The sequence below is a fragment of the Pseudopipra pipra genome, chromosome 2 (assembly GCF_036250125.1).
Source record: "Pseudopipra pipra isolate bDixPip1 chromosome 2, bDixPip1.hap1, whole genome shotgun sequence".
Lineage (NCBI taxonomy): Eukaryota > Metazoa > Chordata > Aves > Passeriformes > Pipridae > Pseudopipra > Pseudopipra pipra.
The window spans coordinates 89,476,434-89,500,865 of NC_087550.1; the positions used below are offsets into that span (position 1 = coordinate 89,476,434).

The following is a 24,432-nucleotide window of genomic DNA, read 5'->3' on the forward strand; positions in this document are numbered from 1 at the left end:
GCCATGAAGTGAAGTTTTTGAAAAAGCCTTTTTACTTGTGCAGTGAGTATTTAGAATTTAAATGTGCTACCTCATCGCTTTCCAAAATGGCCAAAGCATGTGTATGGGAAAGTGTCTTCTTGTTTAAAAAAGATGAAAGTTTTTTTATCAGGTGCTGGGAGGAATTTTTAACTTCATACATTTTTGATAAGGTGCATCTGAATAAATAAAGCATTTAAATACTTTCATGTTTAGTGTTGTTAAACCTATTACTTTAAAGATAAGATGTAATTTTTTAAAGAGAATTATTTTGTAAAAATAGTTAGGATTTTTCAAAGGCATCTCTGCAATTTGGCTCCCATGTTTTAAAATTCTATAAAAAACCCCTCAGCCTTCATTTTGTAATGTGGCTTCTAGTAACTTCCAAAGTGTTGCAGATGTTCCCTTCCCTGCTAGCAGCTAAGGAAGCATTCACCACCAGGCCTGAGCTTTGGAAGTCCTTGCTCCTAGTATGTGCTCTGCAATGCAGTTCATGTAGATGGACAGAGCCATTGCAACTCCATCTCCGCTGATGTTGGTGCACCAGCTGCAATAATATTTCAAGTCAATCCCTGATTAGTTAGGGGAAGGTCAGCTATTTCTGACTGGCCTCGCCCAGACAGAGAAACAGAGTGAAGCTCTGCCATCAGTGTCCTAAAATAGAAGGCCCTTTTCATCTGTCAGACTTGAGTCAGCCACATGGAACACAAATTCGGAGACACGAATCGACTCACAGGGCATTGGGAAGAAGGGCACAGACAGAAAGTCAAGTGAAGAGAAACTTTTTCCGATATGAGCTGTATTCTCCAAACAGCTTTTTAGTCACTTTCACGATATTTTATTTTTACTTTACTGCCAATCTCGCAAGTAATTAAGCTTTTTTTTTTTTAATAAAAAGTAAAAAAACAAAACTTTGATAATGAAACTGAGTGTGGGGATATTTTTTGGAGGCTTCTTTGCAGCTCTGGGGGTTTTGCTTTTTTTGGTGGCATTTGGAACTGATTATTGGCTTCTTGCTACGGAAATAGGAACGTGTTCAGAAGCACCTGAAGATGCTGGGGTTAGTATGGACTTTTTTACTTATAACAATAATTATATATATAGGTTTCTTGGATGTGTTTATTTTCTAAGAATTTACTTCTGTATAAACTTTTGAATATACTAATTTTGACCACTGAGAGTCTTACAAGCCTATTTCAAAACCTCTTGAAATCAGTTGTAATCACCTCTAAAATGACTTTTTCTTTTGTGATACTGCTTTTGCAATAGGATATCCTTTCAAAAAAAGTATGTCTGTTTAGATATGCTGTAGCTGATCTACATGCACACAGGTGTGTGTCATTATTATGGTTTTTGTTACCTCAACATCGAATTCAGGTTGAACTTACTTCTTTCAGCCATTCAAATATTACATGATAATAGATTTCTTTATTTTTTAATTCCCCTGTAGGGAGTGAAGGCCACTTTCCATCATGAAGGTTTCTTCTGGAGATGCTGGTTTAGTGGAAATGTAGGAGATAATAATGCCAGCATGTGGAATTTCTGGTATAGTAAGTAAATTTTTCTTTTTACATCATCTACAGTAGTTTGTTCTCAAAATTGTTAGGGTTTGGTGGTGTTTCTTTTTTTTTTTCTATATTGTGAATCACTGGATTTCATATGGCTTCTTTGGTGATCAGTTTCTTCAGCTACCCTAAAATAAATTCTTGACGCACACTTTTGTAATCTGTACTAAAGGAAACCCCAGGACCAAATGATACAAGTTTAACTATCAAATTACACTGTGATTGTTATGGCTGCTCTGTTAACCTGAGTCCATTCTTATCTACACAGTCTCTTGCCACTAACTGTTAAACAGATGGTTTTCTTCTGTTATGTAGGGAAAAAAGAGCTTAGTGGTTATTGGGAACTATGAACTTTTGCTTGGAGAATTTCTCCATCAGGTTCTACAAGTGGGTTAAGGAAGGAATGTGAAAATGGTGTAGGACACACCATCTCCAGATGACCCTTTGCTTTCTTTCACTACATGCCAAGATTCTGGAAGATCAGATAGTATTTTACAACCAAAATCCCCCATGAAGAAATCAAACTAAACTTCTTTTCCTGTCTTACACTCCCTCTGAGATAGAGAGCTCCCTCTCTTTATTGCAAGATTTCCATAATCCTTGTGAAAAGCAGGTGCCATCATACAAATTTGATTTTAATAAACCATATTTTGTAAAATATATTGCTTACTCTTAGGTGGAAAATGTAATATTCCCTGTAGTTAATTTCCCCTTGTTATTTATCTGGAGAATTCTGTGGTCAAAAATCTGAAATTTAAATGTGGTTTAAGTTATAGTCAGCTTTTATCTTTAACTAGAAAGAAGGTGATGTTTTTATAAATATTTAATATAAAGGGTGAAATTACCCTTTTCTGGGGGATATTAATTCCATAGACCAAACTCATATTTGTGGACACTGTACACTTTCTGAAGATGCTTGATACTTTCATTGTCCTTTCACAAGAGAACAGTAATTTCCTGAATTTTTTTTTTGTGGGACATGTGGTAATGAGATGAACATAATTAACCCTCAAAAGAGAAAGGTACCTATGGCTACAAAAGCGTAGATATGCAGAACATATAAATTGCAGTGTAACCTTCAGCGTGGCTAATTTACCGTTTCCATAGTACAAATCTGTGTTGCTCTTTAAGGAATATCCTTGTTTGGATAACAAGGCTCATATCTCTTATCAAATCAAATCCACTGAAAGCTGTTGCCTAGGAAAGAACCTATGAAACTCAGTTTGCCCATTTGAAGAACAGACATAAAGTATTGTTGAGGCAGTAAAATATTAATCTTCAGCTTTCTTTCATTTTTAGCTAACCAATCACCTTCTAAGAATTGTACACATGCTTACTTGTCACCATTTCCTCTTCTCCGAGATGAACACAACTCAACTTCCTATGACTCTGCAATCAGTAAGTATTGGTTTTGGTGCAAATGGATACAATGTCTATAGTTTCAAGAAAACAATTTGGATGCTTCCGAATAAAACAGCCATCACTCCACGCAGTTTAATTAACAGAGTTTTGGTGTTTCATACTTCTCATAATTTTACAGCATACATGTTTAAGCCACTATTTAACAAATCACTTAAAGGAATGCTTAGCTTGATGGCAGAATTGAGGTAATTTCTAAAAAAAAGCCATTTCTTTTCTAGTGCTTTTTTCTCTGACATATTAAGTATCTTCCTTGGGCTGAATGCATTAAACAAGTACTTCTTGTCATGTATTTCAGTAAAGCTGTTTAGGTGGTTTTTTCTGTTAAATAAATAATCATGTGGAAATATATTGCATTTTTACTGTATGAGGAAGGAGGAACAGGGCCTTCATGCTGTCTAAGTTTATTCAACTAAGTCAAATATACGTCACTGAGAAAATCTAGCACTGTAACAGAGAAACATATAGATAGATACATGTGAAAGATATACAATTGAAAACCTTATGTTTGAATAATGCCTGGAAAGCTCTGTTTTTACAAAACTTAAGAGCTACTTAAAAATATTGGGCACATTTCATCAGATCGAGAGCTTTATGCAAATATATTTGAAGTTAGTCACTTCTGATACCTATTTCATATGACTTTTCAAACAGTCTATTCTGTGTGGATGCTACATGTCTCTGACCTTGCTAAGTGACCCCTTCCTGTCCTGAAGCTGTAATTATGCTTTTGATAACTTTGAAGTGTCTTTAGAATCCAATTTTTTATGCTGCAGACATGAAAAAGAAAATAAATGGGAATTATAATTGTTCTGTTAGTCTTAAAAAACTGTGAACTGTTTGTCAAGGAAGAATTCAGACCTCACCATTCAGAGATCCAACCTGTAACTTTACAGGGCATCTAGAACAGTTTATCTTTTCATTTGAAAGTGACAGAGTCATCAGCTCCTAATAGTCTAGGCAGAGTTTGTATTCTACTGTTCACTCATACACTCACAAAGGTTCCTCAAATTATATTGCGTGATTACACAGAAGTGGACAAACAAAGAAAAAGGAAAGGAGAAGGAATATCATCAAAAGTTTAATTAATTTTAGTTAATGTTTACCAAAAGAACCACTGCTCAAATATAATTTTCCTATCTATATTTCATATTAGAAGATTAAAAATAGGCAGAATTGTACTATAGATGCTGGCCCAGGTAGAGTATATTCAGAGCCATTCCTGCTATATAAATAGATACAGTTGGATTGCTTTCAAGCTCATTAAAACTGAAGAGGGTTTGGGGTTTTTTATGCCTACAGTTAATTTTCAGCATCCAAGCTGAGTTATTTACTAGAGCAGGTATGCTTATTCAAGAGTCTTTCACAACTTTTTATGAAGAAGTTTATTCATCAGCTCTTACTGTTAGGTCAAAACTTGTTTCTCCTTTAGTCTAGTTTGACAGTCAATCCTGCATGTGGTATTTGGCAAACAAGTTTTTAAAACCTCGCTGCAACTGCAGTGGCTAAATTAAGAAATGCTAGAAGGTTATCTTCTTCTTCTTGACTCACAATAGAGGAAATACTTCTCTGTAAAGCCAGTGGCAAAAGGCCTTGGTTTGATTTCATGAAGAAGAAGACGATTTCATCAATGATTTGTATATCCAATTGTCCGCATCAGCTAAACACAGAATAAAAAGGCACTACCAAAAGGTTGAGGTTATTGTCCCTTTTTTCAGTTCTACTACTGTTTCTTGATACATGTTTCATGGCTCATAGTTTTCTTGACATATTCACTTTTGGGGATGATAAAAAACCCAAATCTCCCCCACAAGTTTATCATTGTGTTTTTAGTCAAGACCTATTTTAATCAAGTCCTATTTTAATTAGGAGTAGATAAGAAGAAATATTCTCTCATGTGAAAAATAATTCATGTGCTCTTTCATAAAAAAACAAACAGCTGAATAAAAAGCTTTAAACTTCATTAGAAAAATCAAACATATATATGCAACATATTTTCTAAAAATCTCTAACTTTCTGTTAACAGGTTTGTTAGTTTCTGAGGAAGCAAATGTATGTGACTTCTTTTACAAGCCTGTTTGGCTTAAGAGACTTTGGGACCCTTTCAGAGGAATTTCAATTTAACTGCAGTTCCCTAGTGGAAACACAAGCGTGGCTTGTTGTTGGAGTGCCATGTCACCAGCCAGTTAGAAGAGCTCAGGCAAAGAGAAGTTGCTTGAGGAACATAAAATCTCTAATGATCGTTGAGTGCAGTGTCTGGACCAGTTTCTCTGTTGACATAACTCCTTTGGCTTTAGTATTAGTAGGAATTTGGCTTAGAGCTTTTCTGGGCCAGAATTCAAAACTGCCTCATCTATCCTCTTTTAGCTTATTTACATCTTTTTCTGTGTTCAATTTATGAGGTTCATGTGATAGTTCCCAAAAGACTGAGGACCTTGAATTTTAGTGTTACAGTGAGCTGGTAACACTAAACATACCACGTCATAGTGTATGTCTTACAGATCTTTAGAACAAAGGGTTGGTTCATCCTGATGTACAAACCTAGACTATGAGCTCTTGGTGTGAAGAATTATGGCCTTAAACAGAAAAGTAAAGACAGAAAAGCCTAAAGTGATGCTTATACTGGAGATTTGAATGCATGCTTTAATGTATCAGATTTCTTTTAACTATTACCGTTAAATGCATGATCACCTTCAAGGGGTTATATAGCATGGCTTTGAAATTGCAGCTTGCTATATCTTTTAATCATGGTTATAATGTTTTTGTTCATTTACTAGTTTTGTTAAGTATCTTGACAGAGTGGGGAGGACTTCACCTAGCTGTCGTGTAAGGTGTGGTCGAAAGCTGTGAGAAGCATCATTTATCGTTAATGTGCTTAAAGAAATTTGTAGGCCATGTCATTTATCTTAGCCTGAAACAGGCATCTAAGTGAACTCAGGGGAAGCCTGACTAGTGACATTCTGTAATGGTACAGAGGTTTTAGTGACAACTATTACAGTGTGCAGTTCTTAAGTTGACTTAGCACTTCATTGTGTTGCTAGCAGGTTTATTTATATGATTCACAAACATAAGGGCAACAGACTACAACCTAGGAATAAAAAAATTAAATTAGACCGTACAATTAAAGTGCCACAGTAGCAAACTCTACATTTTAACATAAACATAAATTTGTATAATCATAACAAGATTAGTTACCCCATCAGGCTATTTTGAAAACATGATAGTATACTACTTAAATATTAATTCATTGTTAACTAGATTCATGCATGATATCATGTAATTAGATTACTTAATGCAGAGGACTATCACACTTTTCTAAAACTCTTTTACTATAGGGCAATACTAGGCCTGTTTTTGAAAAATGTATTAAGTCCTTACTCGTGGAAATAGTCCCATTGGCCTATTGAGAGATTATTCCTAAGAAAAAGAAATGAAAAATCTAGCACCTAGTCACTAAGTCATTAATTTTATTTTTGAGAGGATTTTTTTCAACTTAATTTGGAAATAAACAATAGTTCCTTAGCTGTTGTAAGTCTCTCCAGTGCCTTCTGAAGCTAAAGTGGAAGCAATTTAATGGGGCAGCACTGACACATTAGTTTAACACTCTAATTTGTAACTGCTAATACTTTTTTCCTAACTATTAGTATCTTATTTTGTCCATTACTGGGCATATTGCCAGCATTTGAAGTAGTGCCTAATATAATGTATAGTACACAATATTTGTAGGACTAAAGAGAAATTCTGATTCAGCAGCTTTTAAATTTAAAATGGTGAGATCAAATTTGTTGGCAGGTTTATTAATGGTTTGAAATTAACGTAAAGAAACCTAGAAAATATCAGCAATGAAATAAAAAAAAAATAATTGTACAAGTAAAATGTTAGCAGTAGTCTATTTCTATGTGGAAAAAATGCTGTTATGTAATACAGTCATATAATTGCCCATGAGAGATACAGTACATTTAGGAAGGGAGAGCTCTCTGGCCACCAAGCATCAATAAAATAAGAAGTATTTAAGAAAGCAATGTATCCATATTGTGAATATTGTATTTATTTTACTGTTAAAGTTATTGAAACGAGTGTTAGTACTAAGAGATAGTAAAGGGTATTAAATGGAGCTGAGAAAGGTCTTGCAAGGTTTACTGTGTTGCCAGATGTGTCTCTTGTGGTGCTGCTGAGATCCGTGATCTCAATTACAGTTGTTTATCTGCAGAGATGTTCCCGATTGAGAGCAGTTCAGGTGTTTCACCTTTCACTGTACTTTATATATGGTGGCAGTACTCTTGTCAAAAGCATTTTGATATCTGTTACATTAAATAGAGAGGAAAAAAGAAGACATTCTAAAATACAATCCACAGTCAGATCACAAGATTGTTCCCTTTGGGACGTGAGCTTGTGGGTGATAATTCAAGGCAACTTTTCCAAGTAATTTTGCCTCTCCTTAGTAATGTCTGTGTGGCACTGCAGTCACACATGCTTCAAAAGGTTTTGTAGTGCTTAATAATCTGTATTGATGTTAAATTCAATATTAAGTGGCTGGTTTTTTTTTTTTTTTGATAAGCCACAGAAAATATATGGACTGATGGCTGAGTTTTGAAAACGCTTGAAGCCAGCAAGGGCAATAAAATACCTGATGTGGTTTCATGAGGCTGATGTTAGCATCTGCAATAGCAGAAGGGTGTTGCTTTGTGTCTTTATCTATCCTGTTTCTGAATAACCATTATGGAGCTTCAGAGGTGTGCATGACTGCTACACAAGAAGCGTGTGTTGTAGGTGACACAGCTCTGTAACTTTGTCAAATATATTATTGCTTCTCTTTCATATCATGCACCAGTAACATTTTAAAATATGAATCTGTGACTTCAGTTTGTAACCAATTCTGGAATCTACTGTACTAAAAAGGGAAGCTTTTGATAATTTTTTTTGATAATTTTCAACCATTTCTCCGAAATTTGGTCCCTAGCTCAAACCCAGATACTTCTTCTAGTTTTCAAATAATGCAAAAGTCTCTGGAGGGACTTAAATTAGGATCTTTAGAGAGAAAAGCAAGTAGCAAGGGAAAACTACAGGTCAGGCAATTTTTGAGGAATATGTTGCAACCGTAATGTTCCCATACAGGTGCAATAGTACAGAGCTCAAAAAAAAAAAGTATATTGTGTGTATTCCTGTTTTCTACTAAGCGTTATTTTTTGTTTGTAGGCCTGTGTGTCATTTCCAAGGCAAATGTTGTACTCAACAAAGGGGCAGGTCACCAAGACAAGTTACAAAACCTTCTGTTTAGCACTCTTGCATCACAGAGCAGTGGTATCTAAGATTTCAAACACTGTGGATATGTTCACTTTGGACTCTGCAATAGTGTTTGTATTTTATTTCTTCTGTTGTAGGAAATACTTGGAATAATTAATGAATTTGAGGTAGGTGACTCTAATATAATCTGTGAAATACCTGGAAGAGACAAGGGTGCTCCTTGTCGTCTGGACCAGAACATGGGCTATCTTATGAAGTACTGCAGTGCGATTTGAAATGGTGTAAACTTGTATTAACACTTTTTATAGGTCCACTGAACCATTATTTCTTGAAACAAACTGTTTGGATCATGGTGTCATCCCTCTTCATGGGATATAAAGAAGCATAATTCAAAGCAGCATCTTCTGTTGCATTTTGTCTGTCAGGGTTCACCTCAATCTCAGAGCAGCAAAGTCTTTGACTTGAAGAGTAATTTCATTCTTAGGAAGGTTTAATTTCAACCACTTCTTTTGTGTTTGTCTGTAGATGCCAGCTAAGCAAAATGACAGCAGTAGGCCTGACTCATAATTTTGGATGATTAGCCCTTTAGGAAGTGATCTTGCCCATCTAGGTAGAGAAGATTGGAAATTTGATCTGAGCAAAAATGATCAGAGTATAAAATAAGTGAAGCCATCTTTGCAGAAAAATGGCTGCTTTTTAACTCCCTTACAAAAGTCTAAATGCTCGTAGGGTGTTTCTTCAGACCTGTGCCACAAATTATTCAAATGGCTTACTGCCTTTCAAATTAGAGGGGGCTCTCTTTTGCTTGAAAAGTCACAGATTTTTGATCAGACTTTGTGCAGGTCAACTACAATGTATTTTTTAATTGATGTTTAATGACAATTTGCTTGATAAGCAAGTATTAGGATAATCAGAATTTATCCATGATTCTCTAGAGTAAATAATTATTTCTAGAGAAATAGAATGGAAGCTATTATATTTCACATATAATGCATAAAATAGTTACACTGTTGGAGCAGAAAAACAGCTTTTCTCTTGTATAGTTTCAGGGAGGTTTAAACAAATTTTCATCAGTTACATTTGTACTCCTTCTGTGATCTGTTTCTAAGAACATTTGAGTATCAAATCAAGCTTTTCTCATAAAATGTCACTGAAAGCAGACTTCAAAGCTTCCTGTATGAAGAGCAGATAATGAAAGTGGATGCTGATTTTGTAATGCTGGAGAATCTTGTGTCCTCATCCATACAGAAAATAGAAACACTGCTGCATGACTTATACAACTGACCATAATAATATCAAAGAAAGCTTTTTCAAGGTCCATTTTGGCCAATGTGTCCTATTATATAGCATGACTTTGAAGTACCTTGGGCCATCTATGTAAAGGAGTTGGGTGGTTATAGACTGATTTAGTGAGATTAGGCTTTAAACGAGGAGGTAATGTCCCATGGACTTGGGGACTGCAGTGAAGCTTATCAAAGTAGCCCCATGAGTAAAATAATATGAAATTGCTTCAGAAACCCAAGACTGAAGGACTTGAGAGATTTACCTCTCTAGGTCTCCATTCACTGTCTATTTGCATTAAGTGAATCATTTAACTATGTGTTTAACTTTAAACAGGTGCCTAAACCCCATAAGAGGTAGAGTACTTAAAGTAAAATGCACACTTAACTGCTTTGCTGAGCCATAGCCTTATTTCTTACCTACTATTCCCATAGTTTTTTGTTTATATGGAGTGAAAACTTGTATTGGATATGAACCAAAACACAATTTTAACCCTTCTGCCAGCTACTTTCAGATGCATTCCTCCTTTATATGCCCAAATCTGCTGTGGCATCAGTGTGGCAGAAAATTATGTCTCTGAATGTTTGCCTGGATTAAAAAGGATGCTATTTGAAAAGTATGGCTAATGCAATGTGGTGAACATGATCTAGCTAATACATTTAATAGGATGATGATGAGTACTTTAACAAGAGTTAAGCTGGTCAAGTTAAAAACAGTAGGGTTTTTTTTGGAACACATTAGTGGGAAATGTGATTTGCTAATATCTAGTGTACCTTCAGATTTCAGATGAGAGCAAAGCCAAATTATTCCAGAATAGCTGTCTTTAACAAGCTGTATGAATTTGAAACTTTCAGGATATGAACCAGTATAATAGCTGCTTGGTTGTGTTTTGCCATAATAGTAAGTAGGTGCTGTCAGATGATAAGTGGCAGTTTCTTTTGTGATTCACTTTTCCTGACTTGCCAGCTGGCTTACATACTTTCCCTCAGTTGGGTGGAAATGTTTTTCACTGACTGAATTGTCAGTGCTTCAAGATTTTCAGATCTGACGATGAAGATCCTTACAACTCGTAATTTTACTAATGGGTTGTGTTAATGTACCAATTTTTAAATTCATGGGAGAAATTTATGTCACTCTTGTAGCATTTGTAAAATGATGACTTTGTTAAATGGATGTGCAATTAACCAGCTAAAAACTAATTGTTAGAAAGACTCTTTTGGCCAGAATATGTCACAAAACTCTCAGCTCATTTATCACCAGCTGCATTCATTAATTCAGCACTGCTTGGCACTGTCTAACAGGGGCTTCTGAAACATAACATTTTAAATCTAATAAAATACAAAGATCTTTAGAGCAGAAATAGGCTGGTTTAAAACATTTAACTGTTTTTCAGCAATCCTATTTACATTTTTCAGTTTCTCCCTGCTCCTGCTTTAGGTTTCTGTCTACTGAATTTGACTATACATAAGGAGTATTATCCAGTTGTAAATTGTAGAGAACTTACGGATTCTAATTGGTGATATAGTCCAAACACTAAGAATGTCAAGATGTTGCAGCTCTCTGCTTCTCCCAGACAATTTTGGTGAAATATCAGTCCAATCATTTATCCCAAAGAATCACTGCTACAGCTTTGGTGTACCATTTTTGAAAGAGTGTAAATTTGGTCAAGTTGCTATCTTACAAGATACTGTTAAATAATCATCAGATGGATTTCATTCATGGTAACTTACAACTTATTTTCCATGATCATCACATAAGGACTGGCATTCAAACCTAATTTGGGCCACATGATGTATAATGATTATGAAAAATAGAATAAATGTTTCATTTGTTAACAAAGGAAGTGATAAGACAAGGGGAAAAAAATCTTGTTAGCCAATTTGGATAAGTTCTAAAAAGCATTGTAATTTTTTTCCTTCTTCTTTTCTCCAGTTTATCGAGGTTTCTGGACAGTTCTTATGCTCCTGGGAGTGCTCACTATTGTGATGGCTAGTTTCTTCATCATCTGTGCAGCTCCTTTTGCCAGTCATGTTCTATACAAAGCAGGAGGAGGCTTTTTCGTCATTGCTGGTGGGTATACTGTTTGCTCAGTCAATTAAAGAATAGAAAGGATGAGTTATTTCTTCCCTTTTCCTTGACCAAAAATCATATTAATCATGGTTAAAAGAAAAAAAAGCATATGCTTCTGTCCTTTGGCTTGTGGAGTACCCACCTTGGAGACAATTCTTTCCACAGTTATTTAGTCATGAAGCTGTTCTAAAAGCTATTTTTGGGTTAAGATTAAAAAATAAATCCAGGACAAATAATGAAATTACACTGCAATTTTAATCTACTTTTTCTAATCAAGGAAAAGAATACATATTTAGGGATGTTGCCTCATAGGATTCTCAAGGGCTTTAGCTAAAGAGAGGGGTTTGTCTTTTATCAGTGATGTGAAAGATGATTATAGTGGATTCTGAGGAAGCTGGGGGACAGAGCACATTCACATGACCAATATAGGAGAAATGTTTTGGATGTGATAGGAGTAAATAAAATAGTTGTCGTATTGTGAGTGGTTGATAATAAAATAGTTGTCATATGAGTAAGTAGGAGCTCTAAGCCTCTCTGAATGAAAGATAACAAGTAAGTGAATTCCCTCCTTCCTCATAACCCACATGAACTGTGGAGGATGCACCCTCCCAGGATTCAGCTGGTATGGGCAGCTCTCTGGCATGCTTTTGGTTAACCTTGAAAAGTCACACTGGTGTGTAAGATATAGTTGTGTAGGATGTAAATGATAGTACGTGCTCCATCAGTGTTCTCCTTTGCTTAAAGCCTGGTGAGAGGCAGCCCTGTGAGAACACTATGTTACAGGGTAGAGCCACCTGTATCAGGACCAAAAGGCCTGAGCTCTCTTTCTGCTTCTCTGCTGACCTGCTGACCTTGCTTACCCACTGCACCTCACAGCTCTTCATATGCAACTAGTGATCATTATTCCTTTCTAAAGGACTCTCAGGGAAGTGTGGGAAGTATTTTATAATATTTTAGCTGAAGAAAATCCTGCATACTTGCATTTGATCCCTTGAGAATTGCTCCTCCATGCTTTTAAAATACATGCAAAAAATATTCATAGTCTGATGGAAATCCTAAGATACTTCAATGCATTTTGTCACTAATTTGCAGGGCAAGAGCCCATGCGAGTCCTGCTCTTTCTCTGCATTTGTAATGCATAAAAAACCTCAGCTGTCACTAGAAAGTAGCAGAGGCTGTTTGAGGGGGAAGGGGCACTTGAAAGATGCCAGGAACTGACGGGCAGAGGTGCAAAACGATGTGTGTCTTCAACACTCTGGGTCAGTTAATCTGCCCTCATTTAGGGGAAAGTTAGATCCTCAAGTCTGCAGTAGCCTCCCTCTGCTTCCCTAGGAGGCTTGCAAGAGGCAATAACATTTATTGGCAGTAAAAATAGCAGGTGTATAAGAAGTTCCCCCAGCTGGGGATTCATTTCATACTGAAAGAGGGGCCTAATTGGATCAGATGAATGTGCTATGGAGGAACCCTTACACCCCTCTTGCCTTTACTGAGGGAGTCTGGAGAGACTATATCTTTAGGTGTGTGAAGTTAAGTGAGCTTTATTATCCCAGTGTGTGACCTTGGGTCTGTGTCTTTGCCCCTCACCCTTTGTCCCTGTAGAGCAGATGTTCTTTAAGGGAAATCCTGATTTTTTTACTCTCTCTATATGTAGTATCTTTCAACTTCAGGACTGTTCTCAATCAGGGCTTCAGAGAAGAGCTATGTTATTTTTACTATTACCGTTACCATTACTATTGCTGTTGTTGAAAAGCAAAGATCTTTAGCAAAATCCTGCTATGATTTGGTAAAAAGTAGTGATGGCAGCAGAATATAGGACCCATTCAGCTTGCTCCAGGCCTTATGGCTTGGGTAGGGGCACATGGTTCCCAACCAAGGTCTTCTGCACCTACTCCCAGTCCCACCAGTAGGGCACGACTGCTTGGGGAAGGTACTTACTATAAATATCATTATCCTATCCAACACTTCAGATCACCTACAAAAACACTAAAAAGAAGTTTGTTGCTTTCATCTCTTCTCACAGATACTGCCCATAGCCAAGGAGAGAGTTTATTTATACCATGCATTAAAAATCATGCTTGTTGGTGTGACCATACTGACATAAGAAGTTCTTACAAATAATTTGCATTTTCAGTAGTTAAAGCTATGTCCTGTGGGATGTTTTGGGCAACAACTTACTTTCCTGGGGTGTTACTGTTCAATGGCCCATCACGTGAAATGGAGAGTAAGAGGGTTCTCAGACCCGAAGGTATGACAGCATGAAATTGCTCTCTCTCTTTCTCTCCCAGTAAAAATTTCTCACAATAGGAGGAATAGTTATTATCTTAAATCTGGGATAACATGGGGAGAGAGCAAGATAAGGTAGAATACAATGCAGAGGAGGAGTGTTTTAGCCTGCCTTTAGAAGTCAGGACAGTATGCTCTATTGTGTCCCTGCTGCCCTGACCCCTTCCTCTACCCATCTCCTTCAGGACTAGAGAGTCTGTTTGTTTACTGCCTGCCAAAGAAAAACAGGGTATGGAAGGGGAGAGTGATGAGGAGTGGTGCATATTTACCACTCATACAAACATGTGATCAGGATGCAGCCAGGGTATGCATCTACTTAAAGACAGACCTAACAGCAAAATGAAAAGATGTAATGTGACTTAGATTATAGGTGAAGTTAGAGTTCTTCCAAGACAGAAAACAGCAGATTGATTTGAAGAAAAAAAGGAATTATATACATTGTTTTGAAAGAGCCTGGATGCTGTCTTACCACAAAGTTCAAGCATCTGTTATACTGGAGAGAATAATCTTCTGAGAATGAAACTAGACAAGATGGTTTTTCTGTGGAAGTTAGGAAGATGATAGGAAGATCATTCATTTTCCTGCTTACATATCATTAAAAGAAGTTAGATGAAATAGATTTAATACCTGTTGTTGGACTGAAATATCTTTATCCTTCTGCAACCTTTACTGACAACTTAGGCAGCAGATAAAAGCTCTGCCTCAACTGAAGAGTACTTTTAGTGTGGTCTGCTGTGATGCCTTAGGGTTCTGGAAGCAGCTGAAGATATTATTGGGAATGAGATTCACGCCAACTGTTCAGCCATCTGAAGGCTGTTTTGTATGAACCAACTGCTTAAATTTCTATTGTCAATAGTAAGAAACACTCGGAGGGACACCTCACCTTATTTGTGATAAGGCAGATAGACTTGCCTTTTAGAGGAACCTATGGAAGAAGCCTAAACAGAGATCTTGAGTGACACAAATAAATTTAGGTTGGAAAGGACCTCTTCTGGCAATCAAGTCTGACCTCACGTTTACAGCAGGGCTGGCTTCAAAGTTAGATCAGGCAGCTCAGAGCCTTATCCAGTCAAGATTTTAAAATCTCCAATAATTGACGTTCCACAGCACCTTTGGGCACTTGTCCCAGATTAATCAACTTCATTGTGAAAAATGTTTTCTTTTTTCCTTGTTTTCACCTGAAATTGTCCTTGATGCAGTTTGTGACCATTGTGTCTCATCCTTTCAAGTCTGCAAGTCTCTGAAAAGTCCGTCCTCATCTTCTCTATAACTTTATTTAGAAAGATGAAGACTGGGTTCTTCTCTAGACTAAAATTCCCCAGCTCACTCGGCCTCTTCTCGTTCTCCATCCCCCTAACCATTCTGATAGTCATCACCTCAGTTTATCAGTACCTCTCTTTTACCAGGGGTCCCCAAACTGGACATAGTTTTCCATGTACAATATCACAACTGTTGAATAAAGGGAAATAATAGTATTTTCAAACCTGATGATGGTGTTTTTGCTAATGTGGCTCTGTATGAGATTAATTTTTATTTTTGTCAGACCTCATTGAATTCTTGCACACTGAGAGGGAGCATTCTTGTCCTTTAAGAAAGCTGCCTGTGAGGAGCAACCAGTTCTTTTGGGCATCCTTTGCCCTTCAGGGCAGTCTCTCTTGGGATCCTGCCTACCAGTTCCCTACACAGACTGAAGTCTGTTCTCCTAAGTTCTGGGTCTTTAATCTCTTACTCACCTTCCATGTTCTTCCTAGGACACTAAACTTTGCCATTCCATGACCATTATAACCGCAACTAACACCATCTATCATCTTCCTGACCCATTTTTTCTTATTTGTGAGTAGCAGATCCAGCAAAGCACTTCTATTTAGTTGGTCTGTTCCACAGCTCTTTCAAAAAGTTTTCCTTGATGTAGTCCAGCTACCTATCTCCTGGATTGCCTGCTCTCTGCAATGTTGCTCTTCTAGAAGATATTGGGGTGAGTCCTTCATGAGAACCAGAAATCATAATTATTTTTCCAGTCCACTTTATCTTCTTCATTAGGTGGCCTGTAGGAGATTCTCACCATGACAGCACCCTTTTATCCAACTTATTGATCTTAACCCATGAGCTCCTCTTACTTAGAAGATCCCTATCCATTCAAGATATTTATTTCTGCAGACTGCAGCCATCCCACCCCATTTTAAATGTTCATATCTCAAAGAGGGTCCTGTAGTCACAGAAGCCAAAGCCCTGCTTGTGACATTAGCTACAAAGCCAGGAGCTGATGCACAGCGTATAGCAACTTTTGTATAGCTTTTACCCTTTGGGCAATAGGTTTGAGATCATCATCACCTGGGTCCTGGGCCCTGACCTCTCATCATCAAAGCCCTATAATTGCCCACTGACATTCTCTCTGACAGCATCACTGGTGCTCAGGTGGATGAACTGCAAAGAGGTCAAAGAACCTTGGAAGCTTCTTCACAGTGTTGTATATCTGGGCTCCAGGAAAACAACAAACCTACCCACAGAACAGTTCTGATGTCTGACCTGTGGAAGAGTCACACACCTGCCTTTTCCTAATTCTGATCTTTAAGAAAGGCTGCTCACTTCTCTTATGAGTGGTGTAGATAAACTATGACCAGTGGAGCAGAACACAGAATTATTTGGTGCAGCTTTCCCTATTATTCGTTGTAACCTCATAAACCACTTGAGGCTGCAGGTGAAACTACAGCTGCTATACGTGTGGGGGAAGAGTGTATATCAGTTCAATGATATCACAGTTCAAGTGCTGCCTTTGCAGCCTCACCTTCATGTCTACAACATCAGAGGCTGGTCCAAGAGCAGCTACAGTACTGCAAACTGCAAGAAGCCTTATAGTTACTTCAAAGGTCATAGGAAAAGAAGAGAAAGTGGCCATAAAATAATCACAGCAGCCTTCAATAAAGTCCATAATTACCTTGCATCTCTTTCTGCCTGTGTGGTGGTAAAAACTGTCCTAATGTACTGACGTCAAGAAGCAATATTCCAGGATGTGCACAGAGCATTACAGAATCACACCCTGGTGAAGAAGCAAGATTAGAAGTACGACTTCTGCTTCCAGCCAAAAGAGTGAAAAAAGGCTGATACTTTAATTGTATATCCTAGATGAGGACAAAAATCTGTCTTCAGAGACATATCCAACTCCTATAACTCTTAAATGGGATTCTCTGCATGTGCTTTGGTCTTTTTAAATAAAGATCACAAAAGGCCAAGGTAGGTGGTAGAATCTGAAATAAGGACAGGAACAGAAAAATGCAATTGAAAAAAAAATACATACACACATACAAGTTTTCCTCAAGTGAGATAAAGAGTTTTAAACTTCTAGGCACAAGTAAAAAGCTCACATCATTCTTTCCAGCACCTGTTGTCTTCTTGTCTGCATAGTAAAAGATTCATGCCACAAACAGCCATTCACCGCTGACAAGTGAAAGGCATTTCTACGTGGGAAGAATCAGTACCAAAGGCCAGCAAACTGCTTTTTGAATTCACAGACATTTCTAAAGGTTCTGTATTCTTTCTCCTCTACAAAATGCACAAGTATTTGTTTGAAAGAAATTCAAAAGAATGAATGCAAAAGACAGAAAAGTGTGACCTCAGAGAAGTCCCATGTCTTATCACACTGCACAGAGCTGTGTATCAAACATGTGTTTATAAAAAAAAGAAAAAGAAAAATGGAAAAAAAAGAAAGAAAAAGTAGTAGGGAAGTATTTATGTGTCTTAATCTCTCTCAGACATATTTCATGTTCTGTGAGTAATTTTCCCCATCATTCGTGACTCATACAACTGCTGTTTCATTTTATATTCACTAAGAGGCAAGGGCAAAAGGATTCCTGCACACTATGCAAAAGGTCTAAATGCCAAAAATGTAGAAATACATAATAGCACACATTTTTCCTAAAAATATTTGCTTCATTGAATTTTGGAGTTCTTTAAAGTCTCATTACTTTTGTGTTGGCTTTGAGAGTTCATGACATTTCCAATAGATAGTCAGTGCAAGACTGCAGGAACAGATTTCTCAGAATAAATATATGTTCACTAAACTCCTGTCTAAGTGCTTAACCCTTGTGAAATCATAACTCTGTGAAAATTAGACAAAAGGAGCACTAATGAATAAAATACTGTTGGAGACAACAGGACATGGTCAGTTTTTACTTAGCCTGATTCTACTGTTCAAGATATTTCTTGAACACACTAAGTAATACACCTACTAATTAGTCTCCATTAGCAGGCAGTGAGAACACTTAAATACCCCTTTAGTGCCCTAATTAGCCGAAAGGATTTACATGCTCTTCCTCTCTTTTTCTTCTCTTTTAAAGAAGGACATTTATCTCTGCTTGATATACTTCTCTTCTGCAAATTTCCATACCCGACAATTTGCCACTCACCAGTATAACAGCTTGCTGTGAAATCACACCCGGTGGATGTTAGCTTCCCTGAAGTTGTTTTACCACGTATGGTAGCACAGTGTGGCAGCATTGGCCTGCCGTTTTGCCCCTACATAGTGTTGGCTCTAGTTTAATCACTTAGGTGTTTCTTCAGACTGCCTGAAAAGCAAGGGATTAAAGCACCTCTGACGCAGTCTTGTTTTAATGGCAGATGTTTCCAACTAAGCGGCCTACTTAACTTTGTTTCTGCCCAGGGTGCTAGAGGGCATTCCAGATGTGCAAGGCCTGGTTATAGTTATACTTACCTGCTGCTATAATAAGGGAATATGCACCACTACTTTTTGTTATTATTGTTTTGGACTAAGTTTTCCCCAATGAAGAGAATAAATAGAGGACAAATTTGAAAATGCATAGGCACAGCCAGCTGAAGAGGTAAATTCCAATGTTTGTATGGATTTTGCCAGGTTATTAATGTATCTTTCCAAATCTTTGGGCTACGTTGTTTCTGTGCGTGTTCAAGTTTTGAAACCTTGAGCAAAATCCACGTATCTAATAACTCCATTTATGAATTTGGCCCTGAATCTTTTTACTTTTTAAATCAAAAGTTACTAACTGTGTTTGGTTCTAATTTTCTTATATTGCCTACGTTATCTGTTATCATTAGACATTCTGTTCTATGAATCTTCCGCTCAATTTGAATTATATTTGGAGAGTCTTCAATTTAATTTCTCATTCTTCATGTCTGGCTGGCCCTAAGGTGATCTTTCTGTCTGATTGTTTCACCGATTTTATGTTTAATACAAGTACAGTACTAAATTCCATCAAAATTCAGTTTTACTTAGGTAAAATACTTTCAAAATTGAATTTATGCCTTTTAGAGTTGAGTGTTGGTTTTTTTTTTCAAACTTAGTTAGAAATTTGAGCCCTAGCAAAAAATATAATCCCGGAAGTGTATTTCACAGAGAGAAAATGTGTCTGCCTCCTTCTTTATTTAGTTTTTCTACTTTTCTTTCAGCCTCCTAAAAATTGCAGATCCTTTGGAAATTTCAGTTATGATTATGCCTCGTTAACTACTTCATCTCTTTTTTTGGTGGGCTTCAAAAGATGGTGTTTACAAGCATTGAGTCATGAGCTCTCGTCTGTCAGATGTTCAGGATATATGTAAAGCTGTTACCTTTTGACCATAAAGCACCAACAAGAAGGTCACCAGATCACCAAGTTAAGCCGCTGCATCTAACCCGTCTAGTTTTATCTGAGTCAAATGAGAGAGTGAGGACAAGAGCTGCTCCCTGCTAAATGAGCAGAAAGGGCAGAGAAAGGAGGTTGTGAGGCAGCATCTCAGGCTGGGAATGGGGAAAGGCAACCATCAAAGTTTACCAGGACATGTGGGTCTGGAGCAAAATGCCTGGCCATGGGTGCTTACAAATTGTATTTCTGGATTTTGCCACAAATGTCACATTTGCTCAAGGTTGCACTGCAAGTATTTAGGAGGATGGTGAAGAGATCACAAATACCTTTAACTTATACTCTGCAGCTCTACAGCCTTTAGACTCAAGTTTGGCAGTTCAGTGTTCCCAGGACTATGCACTGGCTTGTGGTTTTAATGAGGCACCTAAATATCCTGGGATAAAAACATGATGGGGTTGTGTCCCTCAAACATTTTAATGTTGGAATAGATAGTCCTGCTGCTGTAACTTTGCTGGGACAGCTGGAACTCCCAGAGCAAATGGATACACGCTGGAGCATGCAAAAAATTTAGACTTGTGCCCTCAGTTTTCCAGCAAATGTTTTGCTGGAACATGTGTGCTGCAAGCTTGCATTTCTCAAGTGTCCACATTCCTCTAGAGTGAAATGAAATATAAGGAATGCAACTGATACTTTGGAAAGCACTTTCTTCTTATATCTCCTTCTGGTATATAGAAACAAGGAGATTAACAAAGTTTGTAAGGACAAGTGCTCCTATTACTATCATGTGTAAACAATCCAGAGGAGTAGTTGGGAAAAGGCTGTGAATTATGTGGTGGATTAATTACAGGAAACTGTTGTATAAAATTTGAGATTAATACTAATAACCTGCTCCATAGCTATTATTTAATTATTGTTGGTCTTTTTTCCTATAACAAGAGGTTCTTTTCTAAATGTGGATGATTTTGAATTAAAGACATTTGAATTTTTCTGCAAAATATTTGAGTAGAATACACTGGAGGTTGCACGTTCCAAACAAAGCCCTTTTTATAAGAATAAAGATGCAAATGCAGAGAGGGGAAGATGGTAGAAAAATTTCCCGCTCCTTTCCAAAAGACTCATAAAAACAGTGTCAGAGTTTGGGAAGTAAAAGTAGATATTTTTTCCCAGATTGTCCCATCTCATTCCCCCTCCCTCCTCCGCTTTGATCCCTGAATTCAAACCAGTAAATAGCTGCCTGAATTTTGCCTTAAAGTCTGCCTACCAAAACCAGATATCTCCTTTTGGAGATATGGAAGTATGCCTTTCAGTGCAAATCAGAAGCAAGATGGAGGTAGTGGCAGTTAGAGGAAGCCAAAGGCAAAAATTGTCCAGTGGTGGCTGACTGTGCCTTGCAGACAGGGCCTCAAGCACTGGTGGATTTTTAGGTATTACAGTAAATGCACCCATCATCTGTTTCACACTATATTGTTAAAACCTGGTGTTTCTTTTCCAGGTGTCTTGTTTTCGCTGGTAGTCGTGATGTATGTCATCTGGGTCCAGGCCATGGCTGATCTGGAAAACTACACAAGCATGAAAAAAATGGATTGCCCAGACTTTGCTGTTTATGTACGTTATGGCTGGTCTTTTATGCTGGCTCCTATAGGAGTATTTTTTGCTTTATTAGCAGGAATGCTGTTCTTATTGGTAGGGCGTCACATTTATTTACATTCAGACTAGTTGTACACTGCTGAAGGGAATACAGGAATACTTGTGAAACTTCGTGACGAGTGTAAGCTGGAACACAATTTTATACATTATTACCATTATGGCAATCCTGAGTATGCAGGCAGACTTCTGGAAGTTCTCCTATTGCTTGTTTAATAAGGGTAAAAGATACAAAACTCACTACAGGAAGAAGCCACCTCTAGTCCCAACTAGTTGTTTTTAATTCTTTAGCAAGTACACATGTGGTTCTCCAGATTGTACTATTCGCAGCATTTTTGTAGGTTTGCAAACAGAAAAAGGCAGAAATTTTTTGCAAATAAAAGCCCAACATGAAGTGACCCAAATCAAGATTTTATGCATTTATCTTTTAGCATTTACTTTGTGCTTCTGTTTGTTGAGAATGGCACAAAGTAGAGGAGAAGGTAAGCATTCAAATACAGGAATTCATTCTACCTCCTCTCCTATTTTCCACTAATTGCCTTAGCTTTAATGGAAGAAAAGATGTCTGCAGTTTATAAAAATAGAGTGCAGATCCATGAGAAGAGGACATAAGAGAAGACAATTGCTGTGAATGTGTAAAAGCTTAACTGCTTCCATTACCCATTTCTCTTTTCTGTATGCATTTGAAAGCTGTATACTTCTGTATTCTGAAGTCCATATATGTTGCATGACTCTGTAAGCCAAAATGCTGTAGTACAATCACTAGCTGCAGTTATGCCAAAGTTGTATTTTGAATTACAGCATTAAGAATTTAATTAAGTTTTAACCCTTTTATTTTTCCTGATTGTGTAAAATTACTTTTTTATTAAAAAAGTTTATTGTCAAGACAATATCTGGGACATAAAAATGTGTGTCTTATGCAGCCTTCATTTTCCCAAATTTTAAAAATCTGCATTGTAGACCAAATCCAACTTGCCTACTAGGCTTCCTAGGGAAAGCAATGAGCCTAGCTAAGACAGTGGGAGAGGTGGATTTGGTTCTATATTGTAGGAGCGGCTGTTTCTCTGTGTGTTTATGTGTGTGTGTGCACATGTGTTTGGAAGAAGAGATAAGGATGAGACTGTATGCATGGTATAGAAAAGATGGGATTGACTTTTAACAATGGGGAAACTTTGTCTGGCATTGGGCCCAAGCTGAAATTAAATCCATCTGAGAGTGTGCTGCTTTTCACTTTGTAACTCAATGCAGAATAGTTGGGGACTGATGGGGAAAAGTAAAGGCTGCATGTTGGTTTCTTCTATTTTGTAAGGCTTAATTCCACAGCTGTTATGAATACTAAAAGCATCGCTAAAAGGCAAGAAAGGAATGCCCATATAGAAGATGTGGTGGGCCAGATTGGATGTTACTTCTATTTTTGAGCTTTTGTGATTGGAAGTTTTCCAGCCTTTCCTGCTACTTATTTATTTTTCCATCATCAAGATTAGCTTTATATATTTTAGAACAGGAAGACAACAAGGGTGGGAGGTAGGGAATCTGGGAGGTTTAGAATAATTACCAAATCACAAAAATATTTTTATTGGCAGCTAACACAGTGTTTTTAATTATTGTGTCAGAGAGTATGATAGATGAATTTTAACCAAATATTCATAAGCATATATATGAGGTCCACATAAATGATAGCCATCCGGAGAACATTAGGGTTACACCATAATGCCATTGGTTAGTTAGGAAATGCTGAAATTAACCCTGGCCCTTGTGCATGTGGTATTATATTCATGCCCTTAATTACACAATCACATACTGTTTCTCAAATAATACAATCTGTTGGTATTTACTCTCTTTACAGTCTAGGATACTCACTGGTAATTGTGAAGGTAAATTCAATAATCAAGAGTTATTGACTAGGTATCCCTCCCAAACCCTGTCTGCTTCTCTGCAGGGGAGAGTCATTCTGCACAAGAGCTTAGAGGGGGCAATACGCTTGAGCCACTTTCTTGCAGCTTTTGGAAGCTGGAGGAATTGAGTGGTGCCTCAGAGCTGGACCTCTTCCAGCAAACCTAACCATGTGTGCAGCAGCAACTAATAAACTCTGCAAGGAATGAGCCAAAGGCTCCCGTGGCGCCCTTAATTCAGCCCATGTGCATCTTCAGAACTCTCTCCATTATGCAGCTAAATTAGTTGCACTTTTGTGTGCAAGACGTCCTCTCTTGGAGGCAATGCTTTGGGTCAGACCGTGGATGTAATGGCCATTGATGATCCGAGGTGTTTCTGAGGATTTCCTTAGAAACGTCCAGAAGCCTTCCTGGCATCAGTAGAAATTGCTTGAGTCCTCATTAATTCTTCACTCAAACTCACACTTTGGCAGTAGTCTGTAGCTCTATCCATTTGCTTTAATTGGATTCCATCTTCTCTTAGTAGCAGAACTGAAAGTCAGGTTCCTTCTGAAAAGGTGGGGAAGGTTGCTTGCTCCCTCCAAAACATATTTGTAGGTAAGCACATGATATGTAATAGGTAGTCACTGCAGACCAGGGAGTAGCGTTGAGGATGGTGGAGAGGCATTTCTCTATGGACTAAAACCACAGTCTAACTCTTGTTCTTCTGATTTCATTAAAGAAATGTGTGCAGGGGAATGAGTTTGTAAGAACTCATGGAAGACAGACCAGCTAAGGAGACTCGCTCTATGGCATTCTTCCAGATATGCTTTTGTCTAGAAAGTCCTTGGCAGTGATGCAGGGATTGTCATGAGAGCTGTGTAAAATATTGTAAAGGGGATTAAATACTGTAATCAAAATATTCTGTGAAGTTGGTGAAAGACATGTGTTCCCCACAAATCCATAGGAGTTTGTGTTTTGTTGTTTTTTTGTTTGGTTGGTTTTGGGTTTTCTTTTTTGGTTGTTTTTTTGCCTTTTTTTTTTTTTTTTTAATAATTACCTCTCTGGCTTAATAGCTTGTGATCATATTGGAAGAAAAGAGATTTATTTTTCTAAGAAATGTGTTTGAAAAAGTGATGGCAAAAGGAACAAGAGTAAATAAGAAACATTTTCTGATTACTTTCAATCTTACAATCATCTGCTTGTCCAGTGCAAACATGGCGAGGACTGTGACTGCCCACAAAGGAGGCAATGAGAAAACGAGTAGAGGAAGGTGAGAAAGGAGGGAGAAAAAGGCAGGTGAGTGTCCCTCTTTGATGCCCTCTGCCAGCCCACTGTGCAGCTGTTGTGGATTCCTGGGGGATGCACTGTCACAACGTGGTGAAGGCACCTGCTGACAAAATCAGTCAGAAAAGGATTTGCCTCCGGTTTATCTTTGTTACTCAC

General features: G+C 37.6%; 1 protein-coding gene across 1 annotated transcript; it reads left to right on the top strand.

Annotated features, from left to right (window-relative positions):
• The first annotated feature begins 681 nt into the window (after nucleotides 1-681).
• TMEM182 (transmembrane protein 182) lies at nucleotides 682-22,022 on the top strand. The gene is made up of 5 exons (XM_064646357.1): nucleotides 682-1,078; nucleotides 1,469-1,568; nucleotides 2,883-2,981; nucleotides 11,460-11,597; nucleotides 20,964-22,022. Exons 1-5 carry the CDS (start codon nucleotides 938-940, stop codon nucleotides 21,185-21,187), a joined length of 702 nt encoding a protein of 233 aa, XP_064502427.1. The 5' UTR covers nucleotides 682-937; the 3' UTR covers nucleotides 21,188-22,022.
• The last annotated feature ends 2,410 nt before the right edge of the window (nucleotides 22,023-24,432 follow it).

Coding starts and splice junctions, on each gene's coding strand:
- TMEM182 (XM_064646357.1), top strand. CDS start 938: ATGAAACTGAGTGTGGGGATATTTTTTGGAGGCTTCTTTGCAGCTCTG. Junction 2,982..11,459: donor TTCCTATGACTCTGCAATCA/GTAAGTATTGGT, acceptor TCTTTTCTCCAG/TTTATCGAGGTTTCTGGACA. Junction 11,598..20,963: donor AGGCTTTTTCGTCATTGCTG/GTGGGTATACTG, acceptor TTTCTTTTCCAG/GTGTCTTGTTTTCGCTGGTA.